This window comes from Sebastes fasciatus, chromosome 23, assembly GCF_043250625.1.
Source record: "Sebastes fasciatus isolate fSebFas1 chromosome 23, fSebFas1.pri, whole genome shotgun sequence".
NCBI lineage: Eukaryota > Metazoa > Chordata > Actinopteri > Perciformes > Sebastidae > Sebastes > Sebastes fasciatus.
The window spans coordinates 8,618,819-8,634,455 of record NC_133817.1 but is presented as its reverse complement, the minus strand read 5'-3'; the positions used below and the strand labels follow the sequence as shown (position 1 = coordinate 8,634,455).

Genomic DNA, 15,637 nt, shown 5'->3' with positions numbered 1-15,637 from the left:
GGGAAAACTACCCAGCACAAGCAGCGATTTGGGGGCATTGTTAGTCCTTGGAGTGCTTGTAAAAGTGCATTCAAATCAATTTTGTGAACATTTTTAGAGCTAAAGCAGTAAAGACACAGGGATCACTTTACCGGTTTATTTGGAACAATCCCATTGGCGTTTTGTGAAGGGAACCAGGGCGATGTTAACTTCTTGGTTGGCCTACTGGAGCACTCCATAAGCAGGGTAATTGGAGATAGTATCACTTTATACAATTATGAAATGCTAAATGGTCTTACTCAGACTTCTGGGGACTAATAGTCACAATATTGTACATACTGTATGTCAACACAGCTGAGACAGCGGAAATCTTAGTTGTCTAGAGGAAATTGGCTGAATGTATAAAACTACAGCAGCACAAGGTTTAAAAAGTTTGCGGACAGAAAGTTGGGGAGTAAAAAAGGCCGGATTTGTAAGGAATAGAAGTTTTTTGAGAATGTTAGATTGCTCAGTGAAAGCGAGTGTGATGGAGTATACGGAGATACAAAGAGTGCCAATGGGGGCACCGGAGAGTCAGATATGGGCCCTGTGGTCATCGTTCCTCCCGAGATTCATCCCCTTTTTCCATTTAAAAGATGTGATTACACTGCAACAATGCGCGCACACACTTTCACACACGCGCCGCCGGCGGTGTTGATCCAATTTGGGAGGTTAGAAGGGAGGGATAAGGAGATAGAGGGAGCAGAGAGGGGAGCGGAGGGGTGAAAAGGCAGCCATGTAAGAGGAGCGACGACGACGGAGGAGAGGAGGAGAGAGCGCTCCCTCTCTCTCTCTCTCTCTCTCTCTCTCTCTCGTTTGTCATTCTGTCGGCGCCGTATGCAGATGAGGAGCTAATATGATATCTCTGCTGAGCTGATGGATGTTTAAAATGATATGGCAACCCTGAGCAGCCTCGCTGCATGCTGCCTGCCAGGGATGGCGTGTGTGTGTGTGTGTGTGTGTGTGTGTGTGTGTGTGTGTGTGTGTGTGTGTGTGTGTGTGTGTGTGTGTGTGTGTGTGTGTGTGTGTGTGTGTGTGTGTGTGTGTGTGTGTGTGTGTGTGTGTGTGTGTGTCACTCAGTGAAAACTATATCCAAATCTTTGTAGCAATGACTCTCAAACTTTCAACAACTTCTGTTCCGTTAGTTGCTCGTGTTTCTCGCCTCATTGGACTCTTTAGCGATGTTGCTATGTTCTGAGATCACAGCAATTAGCCAATAGAAATGACACCCAAATCTATGACCCAAGTTCTAACTAATTAGTGAATCCTTTTATTATCGATTTAACCAATTAATTTAACCAAACCCTCGCTTTGGTTTTGAAATCCTCTCTTTTTTAAAGGTCCCATATTATAAAAAAAGTGAGATTTTCATGTTTGTTTATTATAAAGCAGGCTTAAGTCCTACATAAATACTGTGAAAGTATCGAAACACTCAATCCACAGGGAAATACACACAGCCCGTATTCAGAAACTCTGCATTTGAAACAAGCTGTCAGGATTTCTGCCCATTAGTGATGTCACGAATATACAATATTTAGACCCTTTACACGGTTTTAAACGTAAACATTCTAAATGTGTCCCAGTTTATTCCTGGTTGCGGTGTATGTGAATATCATCAGCTCAGGAAGTACACATGGACCCAAGCTGTTGCCTAGCAACGCAATTCTGTTGCAATTCCGTCAAAATGCGCTGAAACGGAGCGTTTCAGACAGAGCATGAAGACAGGTATATTCAGACAGACAGTATGAGGAAAATAAAGTTTTTTTTTAACATTACAGCATGTAAACATGTTCTAGTAGAAACACAAAATACAAGTATGAACCTGAAAATTTGCATAACATGGGACCTTTAACTTCTCATGGTTGGCAAGTATGACAGTAATCCCTTATAAAACTAGAAATATACTGTCATTTATGTTTGGAAATGTTTTGCAGAAGACAGTGAAATACACATTTATGCCTAGTGGGGTCAATCAAACTATAATATTCATCCTATTATAGGTTAATGATGAGCTGCTGGCCAAAGTAAGATTTTTAAGAAGTCAGTGATTTGAGACAAATTATTGTTTAAAATCTACGACATCAAGTGCCTCTGAGTTTGTGTATCTATATCTGTCAGTGTGGGTTTTTATCCACATTGTCATGGTGGTAATGAGACAAGGGGGTGGCAGCTAGTGAAGAGTGTGTGTGGGGGGGGAAAGCAGGACGGATGGGATTCTCCACAGACTTCATTAGTTAAAACAAAGCCAGTTGTCCATTTGGGCTCTTTCACAGCCTAATTGATATTGATTTACTGATTTGCTCAGGGGTGATTTAAAAGCATGTTTGGTGTTATCGTCAATGCTGCTTTTTCCTCTCTGAAGGCATTAGCCCTCCATCCTCCATCCTCCATCCTCCATCCTTCTGCTAAAAACAACACACAAAAACCACTCGTAGTGAAGTGAGGAGGATTTCTGGTGAAGTGTGTTGACTTTTCTCTCCTCAAATCATACTTAACAACCGTGTCTCTTTACACACCCTCTCCTCCCTCCGCTGTCATTTCATCACCATCACATTATTTTATGACATAATGAGACGAGAGATAATTCTCTTCTTCTACCTAATTCCTCTCCGAGATAAGGGGCCTGTCAGTGAATTAGTGATCTTTTCTTTTCTTTTTTTTTGTTGTGGACGCTGATAGATCGTCACCATCCCCGTCACTGGATAATGATAGTTATCATAAGTGGTTAGCGGTTGGCTAAGTGAAGCATTGAGATCAATGGTGTTAGTGTTAAAATGAAGGAGGCCTTTTATCATGTTGATGGATGGCAGGGCCGTCTTTAATGTGACATGTTATGATCATATCAATTTGTCCTCGGTCCTCATCGACATCACTTTATTGCCTCTCCGTCTCTCACAGTCCATCAACCCGCACTGTAAATTCACACTTGATATGGCAGCGCGCCACGACGCTCCGTAAACCAACCATTTCTCTTTTCTCCACTTCCCTTCCCTCTCTTTAATCCACCTGATTTCCAACCTCTCTTCCTCTGTTTACCGTCCTCCTCCCCCTCACTGCTTGACAGGCATCCGGCAGACAGCCTCAACCAAAGAGTGAAGGAATCAGACTGGGATTAAAATGTAATATCAGACTATTAAAGAGATTAGTGGTTGAGATTCCGCCGTCTGAGCTACCTCCCAATCTGATGAACTGGCATTCACGATATTGATTTATTCCCCCCGGCTGCTTTTATCGGCCCACATTCACACGGACAGCGATAGATCTGATATGGTGGCCTTTTATGAGGCACCTTGTCACCGGGGACTTGGCGCTAAGTAACCGCCGACCGGCTGCCAGGAATGATTGTTTAGGGAAGTGAAGTTTATTCATCAAACGCGTAGTTTTGAAAGAGCAGCAGCAAGAAGGGCGGATAAGGACGTGACTGATTTCCGTTTTCTGGAGTGGACAAAAGCAAGGAGCTGGTATTGAACCTGCTAATGAAAGGCTTCACATGGAACAACGTGGCAAACAAAAGAGCCGTAATTATTTCCAATTATGACAAACCATCATTTCAGCTCAATTATGTTGCACATCCGTCAAGGCTAACAAGGTGGCAGGACAGGATGGAGGTTCCCTGTTTAGTCTCAACTGTAGCACTCACATATGTTTACATTCATACAGTTTTCACATCCATTTTAGTGGCTGCAACTTAACAATTATTTTCTCGATTAATCGGTTAGTTTGCTCGGTCTATAAAATGTTGAAAAATGTCAATCAGTGTTTCCCAAAGCCCGAGATGACGTCCTCAATTGTCCACAACTCAAAGCTATTCAGTTTACTGTCATAAAGAAACCAGAAAATATTCACATTTAAGAAGCTGCAATCAGAGAATTTAGACCTTTTTTTTCTTAAAAAATTATTTAAATCGATTAGAAAAATAGTTGGTGCAGCTCTAATCCATTTGTTTTCACCTGATCCTGACTCAAGTCCCTCAACCGTCCACCTCTACGGCCCCCTCCACCGATGCATCCACTTAAACCGTTAGATGCTCCACTGCATTGCTCCACCACACAATTAAACTTGACGGCTGTTGCTCACAATGTCATTTCAGTGTTTTTTAGTACAATTTCACCGCTTTCTGATTGGCTGAGGGGCTGTCTTAAAATCATTCATGTCATGACATGCCATGAGGATGATTTATATCTGTAATGCTGCGTTCTAGACAACTCTGAGTTCGGAATTATCCCAGTTGAAATGTCCAACTTCCGACCACCGAGCGTTCCAGGTGCATGTCGCCAAACGTCAACAAAAAACATGGTTAACCGTGAAAAAGAATAACTTTTGTGCAGAGAAGATAACTGTTTCTTCATGGAGTCAGGGTAGATGAATTTGCTTCGAGTTTACAAGTATGAACTCCGACTTTGAGTTGCCGTTCCATTGTACTTTTTCTAGTAGGATGTCAGGAATTCTTGAGTTCTGAGTTGTCTTGAACGCAACATTGTTATGAGTCTATTCTCCAGCCATATTCTCTATCCCACTGGCCCCTTCATTGTCATTCTCCATCCAGGTGTCCTCTGACTTTCCCTCCTTCCCCCATCACCTGACTGCCCCACCCATCCACACACACCTGGTCCCACTTTCCTCATCAACCTGACCTTCTCCCCCCCTCCCACTCACCTGCATCTCACTCCCTCGTCAGCCTCTCAGTACTGTACACACTTCAGCCTGGTTCCATTCATTCCCTGCCAGACCACCATAGTTCCTCTGCTGCTTTCTGTTCGTGTGTCGGAGCTTCTTTTACCCCTTTACCTGGACCTGAACCTGCCGGTCTGTCTACACCCGGACCTGCCAGTAAGCCTATATTTCTGATCCTGCCTGCTTTTATCTCACATTTGGCTCCCGTCCCCGCTTGTAAATATGTGCCGCTCCGTTAGCTTTGACATTGGAAAAACTGTTTACCGGCTGAAATGTGTTCCAAAAATCCTCCCCGAGACTTCTGTACTTATTGAAGCCACAGTGCCACCTACGAGAGCGGAGGCCTTTTTAAAAACGGAAACGGCAGATAAATTCACAGCCGACTGTTTTCCCCTCTATCCCGTCTCCAACAACCTTCGTCCTCCCTCCCTCTCCGTGTTCACTCTGCACGATGTTATCATCCGGCCACCCGCTAATGCCCTCGCTCTCGGCTCCGCACACACCGGCGTCGTATCCGTCGCCCCAATCAAAAACCTTAATGCATCTCAATTTAACCACCGCTGTAACACACACACACACACACACACACACACACACACACACACATATCCCTCTCTCGCTCTCTCTCTCTCTAACATACACACACATGAAGAGTTTATTGTGTTGTGTGTGAGCGGTGACGGGTCGGGGAGGGCGGCATCAGTAATGCGTGAGGCGTGCCTCCATAACGCCGGCCTCATTTGCATGTGTGAGGAGGTCTGGGCTAATGGAGCTGATCTGTTGTTATTAAATGGGGGAAAAAGAAGGAGGGGCGGGGGAGAAGGTGGGATGAAGGGGAGGGGGGTTATTATTAAAGAGGAGGAGGAGGGAGAGACAAAAAGAGGGGAGGTCTCGTCTCCTCTCCTCTCCCACAGGCATGATGGATGATTCAGGAGTCTCTCCTTCACTGAGTTTAAGTTGTTGTACAATTTGCAGTGCAACACACACACACACATACAACGTGCATGTATGTATGTGTGTGTGTTTGTGTGTGTGTTTGTGTGTGCGCCTGCGTGCCCTTTGAATATCACGAGGTAAATGAGGCCTAACACACTACCACCACTGCTCCCTATTGTTCACCCTGCACCACTCAGGTCGTTTCTCTCGCTGCATTTAAATGTCCTCAATATGTCACACGTGCATGCATGAACGCATGCTAACACACGTGCACTCGCTTGTGTGTGCACATGCAGACACACACACACACGCAGTAAATGAAGGCACTTGTTTGAGTCTCTTTTTATAGCTGCACACATGCACAGTTTTACTGCCGCGTATTACGGCGTAATGGCCATTTCCCAGCAATCCCTGCATCAAACTGTAGAGTCGTTCCATTTGAATTGCTGATTGAATAGACTGTAACATAATGTTTTATTATGGCGTCGTATAGTTTCCGCACTGACATCAAACAATCCTGATGTTTATTTGTCCTTATGAAATGCCAGTGCTGCTTTAGCATGTGTTAACCAATGGGAACGTGGCTGTAGAAGGTTTGTTGTTTGCTCATTGGTGGTGAATGGAAGCTGAATTCATACAATTTGCTGTCTCTATTCGTGTACGTCTGTACTTACACTTGCTATTTTGAGTGCGTTCACACTGAGTATTATGGCAAAATGCAGTGAGTTTATGAGTAAAAACTCATAGTGCAGTGAGTGCACAAAAGACGTGTACTACATGGAAGTATACTAACGGAAGTATCCGATTTGAGTCCCAGCTAATGGGTTTTAACGGTGACAAGATCTTTAAAGGTTTCAGGACTTCTTTGCAGGGCATCATTTAAAGCCTACAGGTAGATTTTTGGTGAAATATCCCTTAATGAGTAAAATCTTAACAGTGTCACATACTGTTGAGTCACTCCGAGCTGTGTCATGAGCGCAGCATCAGTCGGAGGATGATTAATGAAGCGGCAGCTCGCCGGTGTCGCCCGGGTCTCCATTTCATCCAATCCTCGTCTCCCCTTCGGCGTTTTGGCACGGACCATCCACGAGACTCATCCTCCAATGGGAGAGTTTAGATCCATCTGGAGGCGGGCCAGCAGCCCACATCTGACATCTTAAGACCTGGCACAGTTTGCCAGAATGACACTGGCTGTCTCACACACACACACACACACACACACGAGCAAACGCACCTGCGATGGAGATAAGATTAAGATGAAGAAGGAAGAAGAAGTGGGAAGTCTTGGGGAAGGTGTGACATTCACAAGTGTGTGAATGTATTTATCGTTTTTTAAAGATGTGTGCTTGGATGTGTTGATTGGTCGGGGATTGTGGGTGAAGCCGGTTGTGTGTATATGTGAGAGGCAGGATGGCAGGTGAGAAGGAGAGAAGTGTTTGAAAGAGAAAGTGTTAGAATGACACACAAATGGGCTGCAGAGAGGAGGAGGAGGAGGATGATGAAGGAGAGAAAGCAGCGGTGGAAGTACTCAGATCTTATACTCCAGTAAAAGTACTAATACCACAGGGTAGAAATACTGTGTTACAAGTAAAAGTCCTGCATTCAAATCTTTACTTACGTAAAAGTACAAAAGTATCAGCATCAACACTTAACCTGTTAAGCCATATTCCTCGGAAAATGCCTAAAATAACTACCTGAAATGAATCAGGAGTAGCTCCTCAACCATAAGGCTTAGATGCATATATTTGGTCTCATGTGAAAAGTAAGAATCTAAGGAATATGAATCTGTTATAGGTAAACTAAACTATATTACCATGGGGGTAACAATGGAGAAGCATTAAAAACAAAAACATAAAAAATATTTTGTCCTCGCCCAGTATAAAATCTTAATTTCAAAGGCAAAGTACCAAAAGTAAAAGTACTCATTATTCAGAATGATATATAATATATTATTGATGCATTAATGTGTTCATCACTTTAATGCAAAGGTTATTTTAATGACTTTACATATTTCTGGGTAGTTTAATCTGTATTAATACATCACCATTTATTAGTTGATTGTACTTTCTTTTAATAATCTGAATCTCTGAATTAACTAAAGTTATTAAATCAATGTAGTGGATTAAAAGTACAATATTCACCAATAAGATGTAGTGGAGTAGAAGTAGAAAAAGTAAAGTACAAGTACAGTACTTGAGCGCAGTACTTGAATAAATGTACTTTCACCACTGGTCGAAAGAGAGACTGAGCTAGAGTAAAAAGACAAAATATCAAATTGAATAATTAATCGATCGGTCAATAAGCAGCGTTTCTCTGTGTTATATAGTTACAGTATCAATTGAATATCTTTTAGTTTTGTACCGCTATTCAGACAAAACAAGCATTTTGCAGATGTCACCTTGGACCCTTTAAACCCCAAATTTGACTAAAACAACTAATAAGTATATGATGGCCATTCCTATGCTTACTTATGTCTCATAAGTTGTTGCAGCAATGTTTGCCTTGATACCATTTGTTACACAGATTTGGTGCTACATTTAACCATATTTTTATACTCGAGAATTGACCAAAAATTATCAATAATACCTCCAAAAAAACACATTAAGACACCAAGACCTTGAGGAACACCATAGAAAACTAAAAACAAATATTGAGATTTGGAGATTTCTGTAAGAATTGCATTTTATTCAGACAAAATAAGCAATTTGAAGATGTCACCTTGGACACTCTAAATCCTAAATTTGCCTAAAAACAGAAGACAAAACCAAAAAGAAGAATAAATAAATTGGTTTCAGCAGCTCAACAGGAATATTCAGACACATTGCAAACAGAGGTAGTGCAGTAACCAGGTTACTGCAGTGCATGTGAACTCATTCTCTGATTTCCCTCTGTAACCTGATTTCTCCCAGTAACCTGGTTTCTTGCTCCATTGACAATGGGTTAATACCAATCCCATAGGGGGTTAACACGGTATCTTGTGTTTTACACCATCATACAGTAGAAGCACTTCCAATAGTCCAATACTGTTTGTGTGTGTTAAAAAGAAACAGAGAGGCAGAGGGGGGAAATCACTTTAAAAAGCCCCAACATGGGAACGCTCTCGTTGTCACCGGTGGTGTTTAGAAGTGTCGTGACAGCTGGCTCATAGTGTCTCCCCGCATGTAGTACTAATGCAGAGTGTGTGTCCAAATATGCCCGTGGTACTCGCCGGGTCCTGCCACCTGCTCCGTCTTAGCGACGGCTCTGGCAACGCCGCCCGCAGGAGTCCCTCACGTTTCAGCTTCGTTTTGCGTCTCCGCCAGGCCCGCAGCGGCGCGAGGCCTGCAGGAGTTTGTGCTCGGGTTCATGCCGCGCCGCCAAAAAGCTGTCCGTCGTGAAGCATACGTCTGGCCCGCTTCCACCTGGACGCTGTTTTCCCATCTGCTTCCATCCCAGTGATCAATTCTGACCCAAATCTTGTCGGCTCGACTTATGCAGACCAACAAGGGGCAATTGATACTGTTGAATTAGATCTAAAGAAAATCATCACTGGCTTTGTAAAGAGATGTTTATTTTTTAAGTAGCTCTGTAATGGAGGCCGCTAATAAGATTCTGTTCAGAGCAAAATGTTGAAAGGGTAAGATACTGTCCAGACCTAAAGTGGTCTCTTGGGCAATAATAGTCACTGCGGTAATTTAGGATTTTGAAAAGGCTTTTCAAGACATTTCCACACAAACAAATGTCCTGTAAAAAAACATGTTTCTCTGAAATGTCAACGTGTTATTAACTGAGACAAACAGCCTTGTTTTAAACCTTGTGCCAGTGCATTTCAGAGGTAATCCAATTGGATTTTAAAGGGTATTTAGACTTCTTTGAGGTAATCCAATATACATTTTAAAGGGCTTTATTTGACTGTGATGGAGGGGAATGTTTTAAACTAGGGCTGTCACCATATCAGATTTTCACTGCACGATTATTGTGGCTAAAATCATTTCTATAGAAAATTTAAAGAAAATCTTTAACTTGGTTTATTGTGAGTTTTGTCTCTTTTTTTGGCAAACTACGGGTGTAGGGAGGTGGAGAAAGTCTCTGTAACCATAACTGTATATATAAAATGATTTAGGAAGCACTGATAATTTACACAATATTATCATATATGCAAGGTGATGTCTTCACATGCCTGTAGCAATCAGTATTATAAAATAAAAGGAGAAAAAATGGTAATAATAATGGTAATAGTAATAATAAATAATAAAACATAAAAATAATAATACAAAATACATAAGTTTTAAATACAAATGTAAAATTTTTATTAATTAAACATTTAATAAATAAAAATAAATAAAAATTATAAATAAGTAATACAAAAAATAAAAATGTAATGATTAAAAAATATAAATAAGTAATAAAAAAAATATGTAATAAATTCAAAATATAAAGAAGTAGTACAAAAAGTAATAAATAAATAAATAAGGAATAAATAATAATATAGATATTAAAAAAAAAAAAAAAAATCTTGAATATTGTAGTGAAGTTTCAACAAGTAAAACAGCAAAACCAGAAACAAGTGGAGCTATTTAATCCTAATGGTCATAAAATCAGATGACTTTTTTAACTGAACATGACAGTAAATTACTTCTCAAATTAAAATGTTTCAGGATAAATCAAATTTAGACACATAACTGGCAAATATTGCACTTTTTAAAATCCCACACTTACAAATTTAAACTACTGACGTGTCTTGAATGTTATATCCTCAGATTTCATCGTCCTCGACTGAATATCAAGTAAATAAGAGGAGCTCTGGTGGTTTGACTGTCTCATACTCATAAAGTTATCTAATGAAGGTTTATTAGGGTCTTTATAACTGTTACATTTAAGCTGCAGCCAGTTAATAAGTAATAAGATCTGTGCTGTGTAAACGTTTTGCTTGTATATCTGTATGTAGATTCAGAAATATGAGAGATGGTGTGTGTAGTGGAGTTTTTTAATGTGTAGTAGTTTATGAGTGTGTTCTTTGTATGTGTGTGTGTGTGGTGTGTAAGACCTGTGAGTGCGAGCAGTGTGTGTTTGATGTTCCATTTAGCCTGTTTCATAATTCATGGCATGGGGAGAATGGACTGAAGCGGAGGTGGCTATCGTGTGTGTGTGTGTGTGTGAGGCAGGATAACAGGATGAGTGTTCTGTGGTCGAAGATGAAACAGACAAGAGTGTCTTTGAAATGCAAAGAGTGGCGATAGCGGTGATTGGCCACTGTGTTGAGGAGGAGCAAGGAGTTTTTTCCCAGCATTTCATCATAATATGCACACACACACACACACACACACACACACACACACACACTGGTTATTAATGACGGCATTGTTAATTCATTATTATTTTATTTACCTCTGTGACATAAAACCCGGACTAATTCGGTGCAATTCAGAGCTCTGGAGGGTTGTGTGTTTGTGTAGCATTGAGTGTAATGCTGGCACACACACACACACACACACACACACACACTAGTCTAGTGTGTAGTGGTGGGGCCTGGGGACCAATTTATTTACATGCAGTGGAAGAGGAACAGAGGATTGGAGGGAGGGATAAAACAAAAAGGGAAGAAGAGAGAAAGAGGAAACAGAAGGGAATTATAGAGAAAACCCAGTGGAACGAACAAGTTTCTCTACTGTTCCCAAGGACAGACTAGACCAATTTACTATTTAGATGGCTCAGTATGTGTGTGTGTGTGTGTTTTGTTGTGCCAGTATCTTGTGATTTGTATCATATTTCCAGAAAACGCTGCCTTCATCGGCGCCCAACTGTTTTTATTTCCACTGTTCAAAAGAAGCTTAACTAAAATTAAAAAAAGCTCCTCTGTAGTGCCGTAGATTCGGTTTGGAAACAGGCAGCAGTCAACGGGGGCATTGTGTACAAATGATGCAATCGTAATCTGGGAAAAGTTTTAGTAGAAGCAGTTTGTGAAGAGTTTTGTCACCATAGCTGTACTGTAGCTACTGACATCTGAATGCAACTGGGGAGAAACAATTAATGTTACATTATATGTGGCTTTGTTTTATCGTCTTGCTGCAGTGTTTGTGTTTAAATAATGTAAAAGCAATACAAATTTGATCACAAAAAATATTTCTATAAACCAAATAGTCAGTCACTGCCATTTGGGAGACTATTTGTGTCGATTTGTCACTTCCAGCATGGAGGAGATTTCTTACCGGTGACCATACTAATAGCAGAATATCATCAGCGTAAAGTGATATAATAAAGGCCTTTAAAAACTGGCAGCGTTTTTTCGTGCAATAAATTCGCACGTCATTATTTTTTTTCTGATTGTTGTTTTTGTCATGAATACTTTCACACGGAACGTTAATATTACCTGGTGAAAAAGTGTTTTTCTGAGCTTTTGCACCATAAATAAAAGCATCAACCGATCACGTTGGGCAGAACGGGTTGAGATGCGCCTATATTTATGAAACACAACACAGAGGCTCTGTAGTCCGAACCAGGACGGCAATCTTTATTACTCCTTTTAACCTTGACAAAAGCAGCGCATACCAGATCCACTTCTTCCTTTCTTACCTTTCACAATAAAAGTTTTAGACATAAAATATTAGCAAGCGAGTTTTTCCGCATTTTCGTGTTGTTTATTCACCATGCCCCTGGTGTGTAAAGGCCTTGAAGGTTAGCGGGAATGAGATGCTTACCTTTGTTAACACTGAATATGACTGAATGATTTGATTACTTTTTGTTACTTATGTTAAGTCGTTTTTAACATTAGTTTATACTTTTCATGTTTTAGTAAATCGTTTTCTTCTTGTCTTGCAGGCAGGACGCCAGCGACCTCTCTGGGCCGATACAAAGGTACTGTTCTACATCTTTTATTCTTTATCTATCTTTTTCACTTTAACCCTTCGCTCCTCTTCTATTCGACCTCGTCCTCAATAAGGGACACAGCGTACCTCCAGGCTTCAGGCCAAACACTGACTACATCAACAAGCATTTTACCTTCAACACTGGAATAGTGTTGGCGATGTTGTTGGGGTTGGCGGCAAAGTGGATGCACGGGAGGAAGATGAGTTTAGGTGGTGGGTAGAGAGAGAGAGGGAGAGGGGGAAATAAAGGGAGAGAGAAAAGGGAAATTGGAACGGAGAGATGTGACGCGGCTCAGATCTACGGCCGAGGAGGTTCATTAAACTAAACCCTTCGGCGACAGAGCGACAGATCAAGCGAGGGGAGGGGAGAAGAAGGTTTAAATAAGGGCCGATCTTAAAATAGCAGTACCTATTTCTCATCTGAGGCAGAGTTAACAGGAAAAGGATGAATATCCTGCCCTGAAAACCATCAATGCTACCCCATTTCTCCCAACATGGAGAGGGATAGCAGAGCGTTGTAGCACTTTTTCACTTGTTCGAACCATTTAACATCATACGAACACCCATTATATTGCACCTATAATGCTTTATGACCTGGATTATAATCACAGATAATGCTTACTGTTGCAACACTTGTTAAATAGTACATTAGTGTGAACTACAAGTGCAAGTGTTAATGACTGGTTATCTACCAAAGGACCTAATAATAATAAACGTCTCATAAACATTTATAGGATCCATAATGCCTCAGCTGCGGTGGCTGTAAGTACGGTCGTTAACCATTATTATTTGTTTGGTTGTTTCTGTTATTGGGTGAGCTGACCCTTTAAATACTTCACATAAGAACAAGATGGGATTATTTTGCTTTTTCAACACTAGAAGTGATATTGAGTGACAATGCTTTCTCCTGCTGTAGCGGAGTAGATTATTTGTGTGCAGGCACTTCTCTGAGTATTCGTTGAGACGAGTAGATTCTCTTTTATTCGGGTATTTTTTGAATGAAGTGTTGTATGCCTGTGAAATTGCATCTACTTCAGAGGACAAATACACAACAGTGAGTTCATGATGCCTCAGATATTGTACCAAATAATACGTTAGTTGTGAGTTTGGAATATATCTTTGCTTTTGCATTAAGGACACTCCCGAATTGGAGAGTAGAGTGCATAGCTCCAGGCTCTGGCACCTACAGCGCTGGGATCCATGGTGGAAAATCATGCGTTATCACGTATGTTTAGGTGGAAAATGTTGCGGATTTATCGCACTTCCTTATCAATATATAATGTTTACATGCCACTTTATTATATTGCCACATGACCTCCACCAATAACACCAAGGTACACAATATAACCTCAAGCGATATAACTTAACTTATAAAGTTAGGTAACGTAACGTTGAAAAGCAAATAACTTGTACTAACCTATGTGTTTGCTAACGTTAACTAATGTTAGCTAGCTACGCCAATGTCGTTAGCAAACTAACGTTAACAGATTGCTTTAAGCTTTTTGCATTTTTTTCCTTGTTGTTGTGCTAACGTTAACATTAGTTTGTTAACAACATTAGCATAACGTTAATAAATAAAGTAGCCTACTGAGCGTATATTTCATACATTGTATCACACCCATGCCACACAACATCCACCAATAACACCAAGATAAACAATGCAACCTTAATATTTCAATATAACGTTTGCAAACTCATAAGGTTAGTACAAGTCATCTGCTGCTTAACGCGACGTTACCAATGTCGAAATGTTAAGGTTGTATAATTTACCTCGGCATTGTCGTGGAGTACGTGTGGCTTATTCAAACTAATGAACGCATGCTGTCGTATCCTGATGATATCGTCACTTACTTCTCCAAACTCAGGACCTGAAAGTGTCCGACGGAGGAGGTGGTCTCGAGTCTGGAGCTCTGCAGCTTGTCTTCCTTCTCGAGACAATACAGAAACATGTTGTGTAGAGCAAATTGTCTATTGTCTATTATGTCTATGTCGAGCCAGTTTAAAGCCTCTGCAAGCTGATTTCCATTCTGCAATGAAATGAACTGAATCTAATGGCTAATAGTATGAAAACTCTCTGTATATTTTGAAAATACCCAGCAGTAATGTAAAGAATATGTGATTTTAATGGGCTGAATCATGCCCAAACACTGACGTAGTCCTTTAAATAACTCAGCAGCTCTAAAGATTTAACCTTTTATTTATTTTCGTTATTATCAATTTAACCTCTAAAGGAGCAGTCGGTTCTTTGGCAGTGCAGGAAGGAAACGGATGAATTGTTGTGCTATAATGCTGCATCATTGTCTCATAACACTACTGAACGATATTGATTTTTTGTTTTAGTAATATAATAAAGTCCCTTATAAAGAATGAGACTAAAGCTGCACCTGATGGTATTCACCGGCGAACGCAGCAGGTGAAATCAACCGAGATCAAAAAACAAGATCCGGCGCAGAACGAGACGCCGGCGGAGAAGAAGCAAAAACACGGCAGGAGAAAAGAAAGAGACGATGACTGTGGCTGTGAATAATTAGGCAGAATAGTTTGCTTTTGTTTTTCTCTCTGATTGGAGAAAACAGGCGAGGCTGTGACTGGCGCATCAGCTCCCACACACACACACACATAAACGCTAATCCGCCACACAGCTGCGTCATTCTGGAGTGTGTGTTTACTTCCTCTCTGCCTTCATCACTATCACCACCACCACCACCATCACCGCCGCCGCCGCCGACCCCCCACAATCCCCTGCAAACACACACACACACACAATCACACAAAAGAGAACTGGGCGTATAATTTGATCCTGTGCTCTCTCCTCCTCTAATGAAGCTCTCTGGCGGTTTGACTGACACCCGGCTCGTTATTTAAGTGTCTGTTTTGGGCCAGGAGGAGGAAGAGGAGCTGGGTGGAGGAGGAGGAGGAGGAGGAGGAGGAGGAGGAGGAGGAGGAGGAGGAGGAGGAGGAGGAGGAGGAGGAGGAGGAGGAGGGTGGGGAGGAAGAGATAGGAAAAGTGGAAACGAGGGAGCTGAAAGAGAGGATAGGAGGAATTTAGAGGATGGGGATGGATAAACGGAGGACAGGAAATGAAAACAGGCTGGGAAGATGGAGTAGGCATGGAGGAAAAGAGAGTCGTGGGAGTCGTAGGGCGCAGAGAAAAGGAGGACAAA

General features: G+C 41.3%; 1 protein-coding gene across 10 annotated transcripts in view; it reads left to right on the top strand.

Annotated features, from left to right (window-relative positions):
• Positions 1–15,637, top strand: part of celf2 (cugbp, Elav-like family member 2) — a 227,379-nt gene that overhangs the window by 35,351 nt on the left and 176,391 nt on the right. For 9 of the 10 annotated variants that reach the window (XM_074625738.1, XM_074625692.1, XM_074625701.1 and 6 more), the window contains exon 2: positions 12,427–12,462. In XM_074625738.1, the coding sequence (XP_074481839.1) occupies positions 12,427–12,462 (36 nt within the window). Of the gene's footprint in view, positions 1–4,743; positions 4,849–12,426; positions 12,463–15,637 lie in introns of those variants that run through there. The other variant, XM_074625708.1, reaches the window with a different exon arrangement.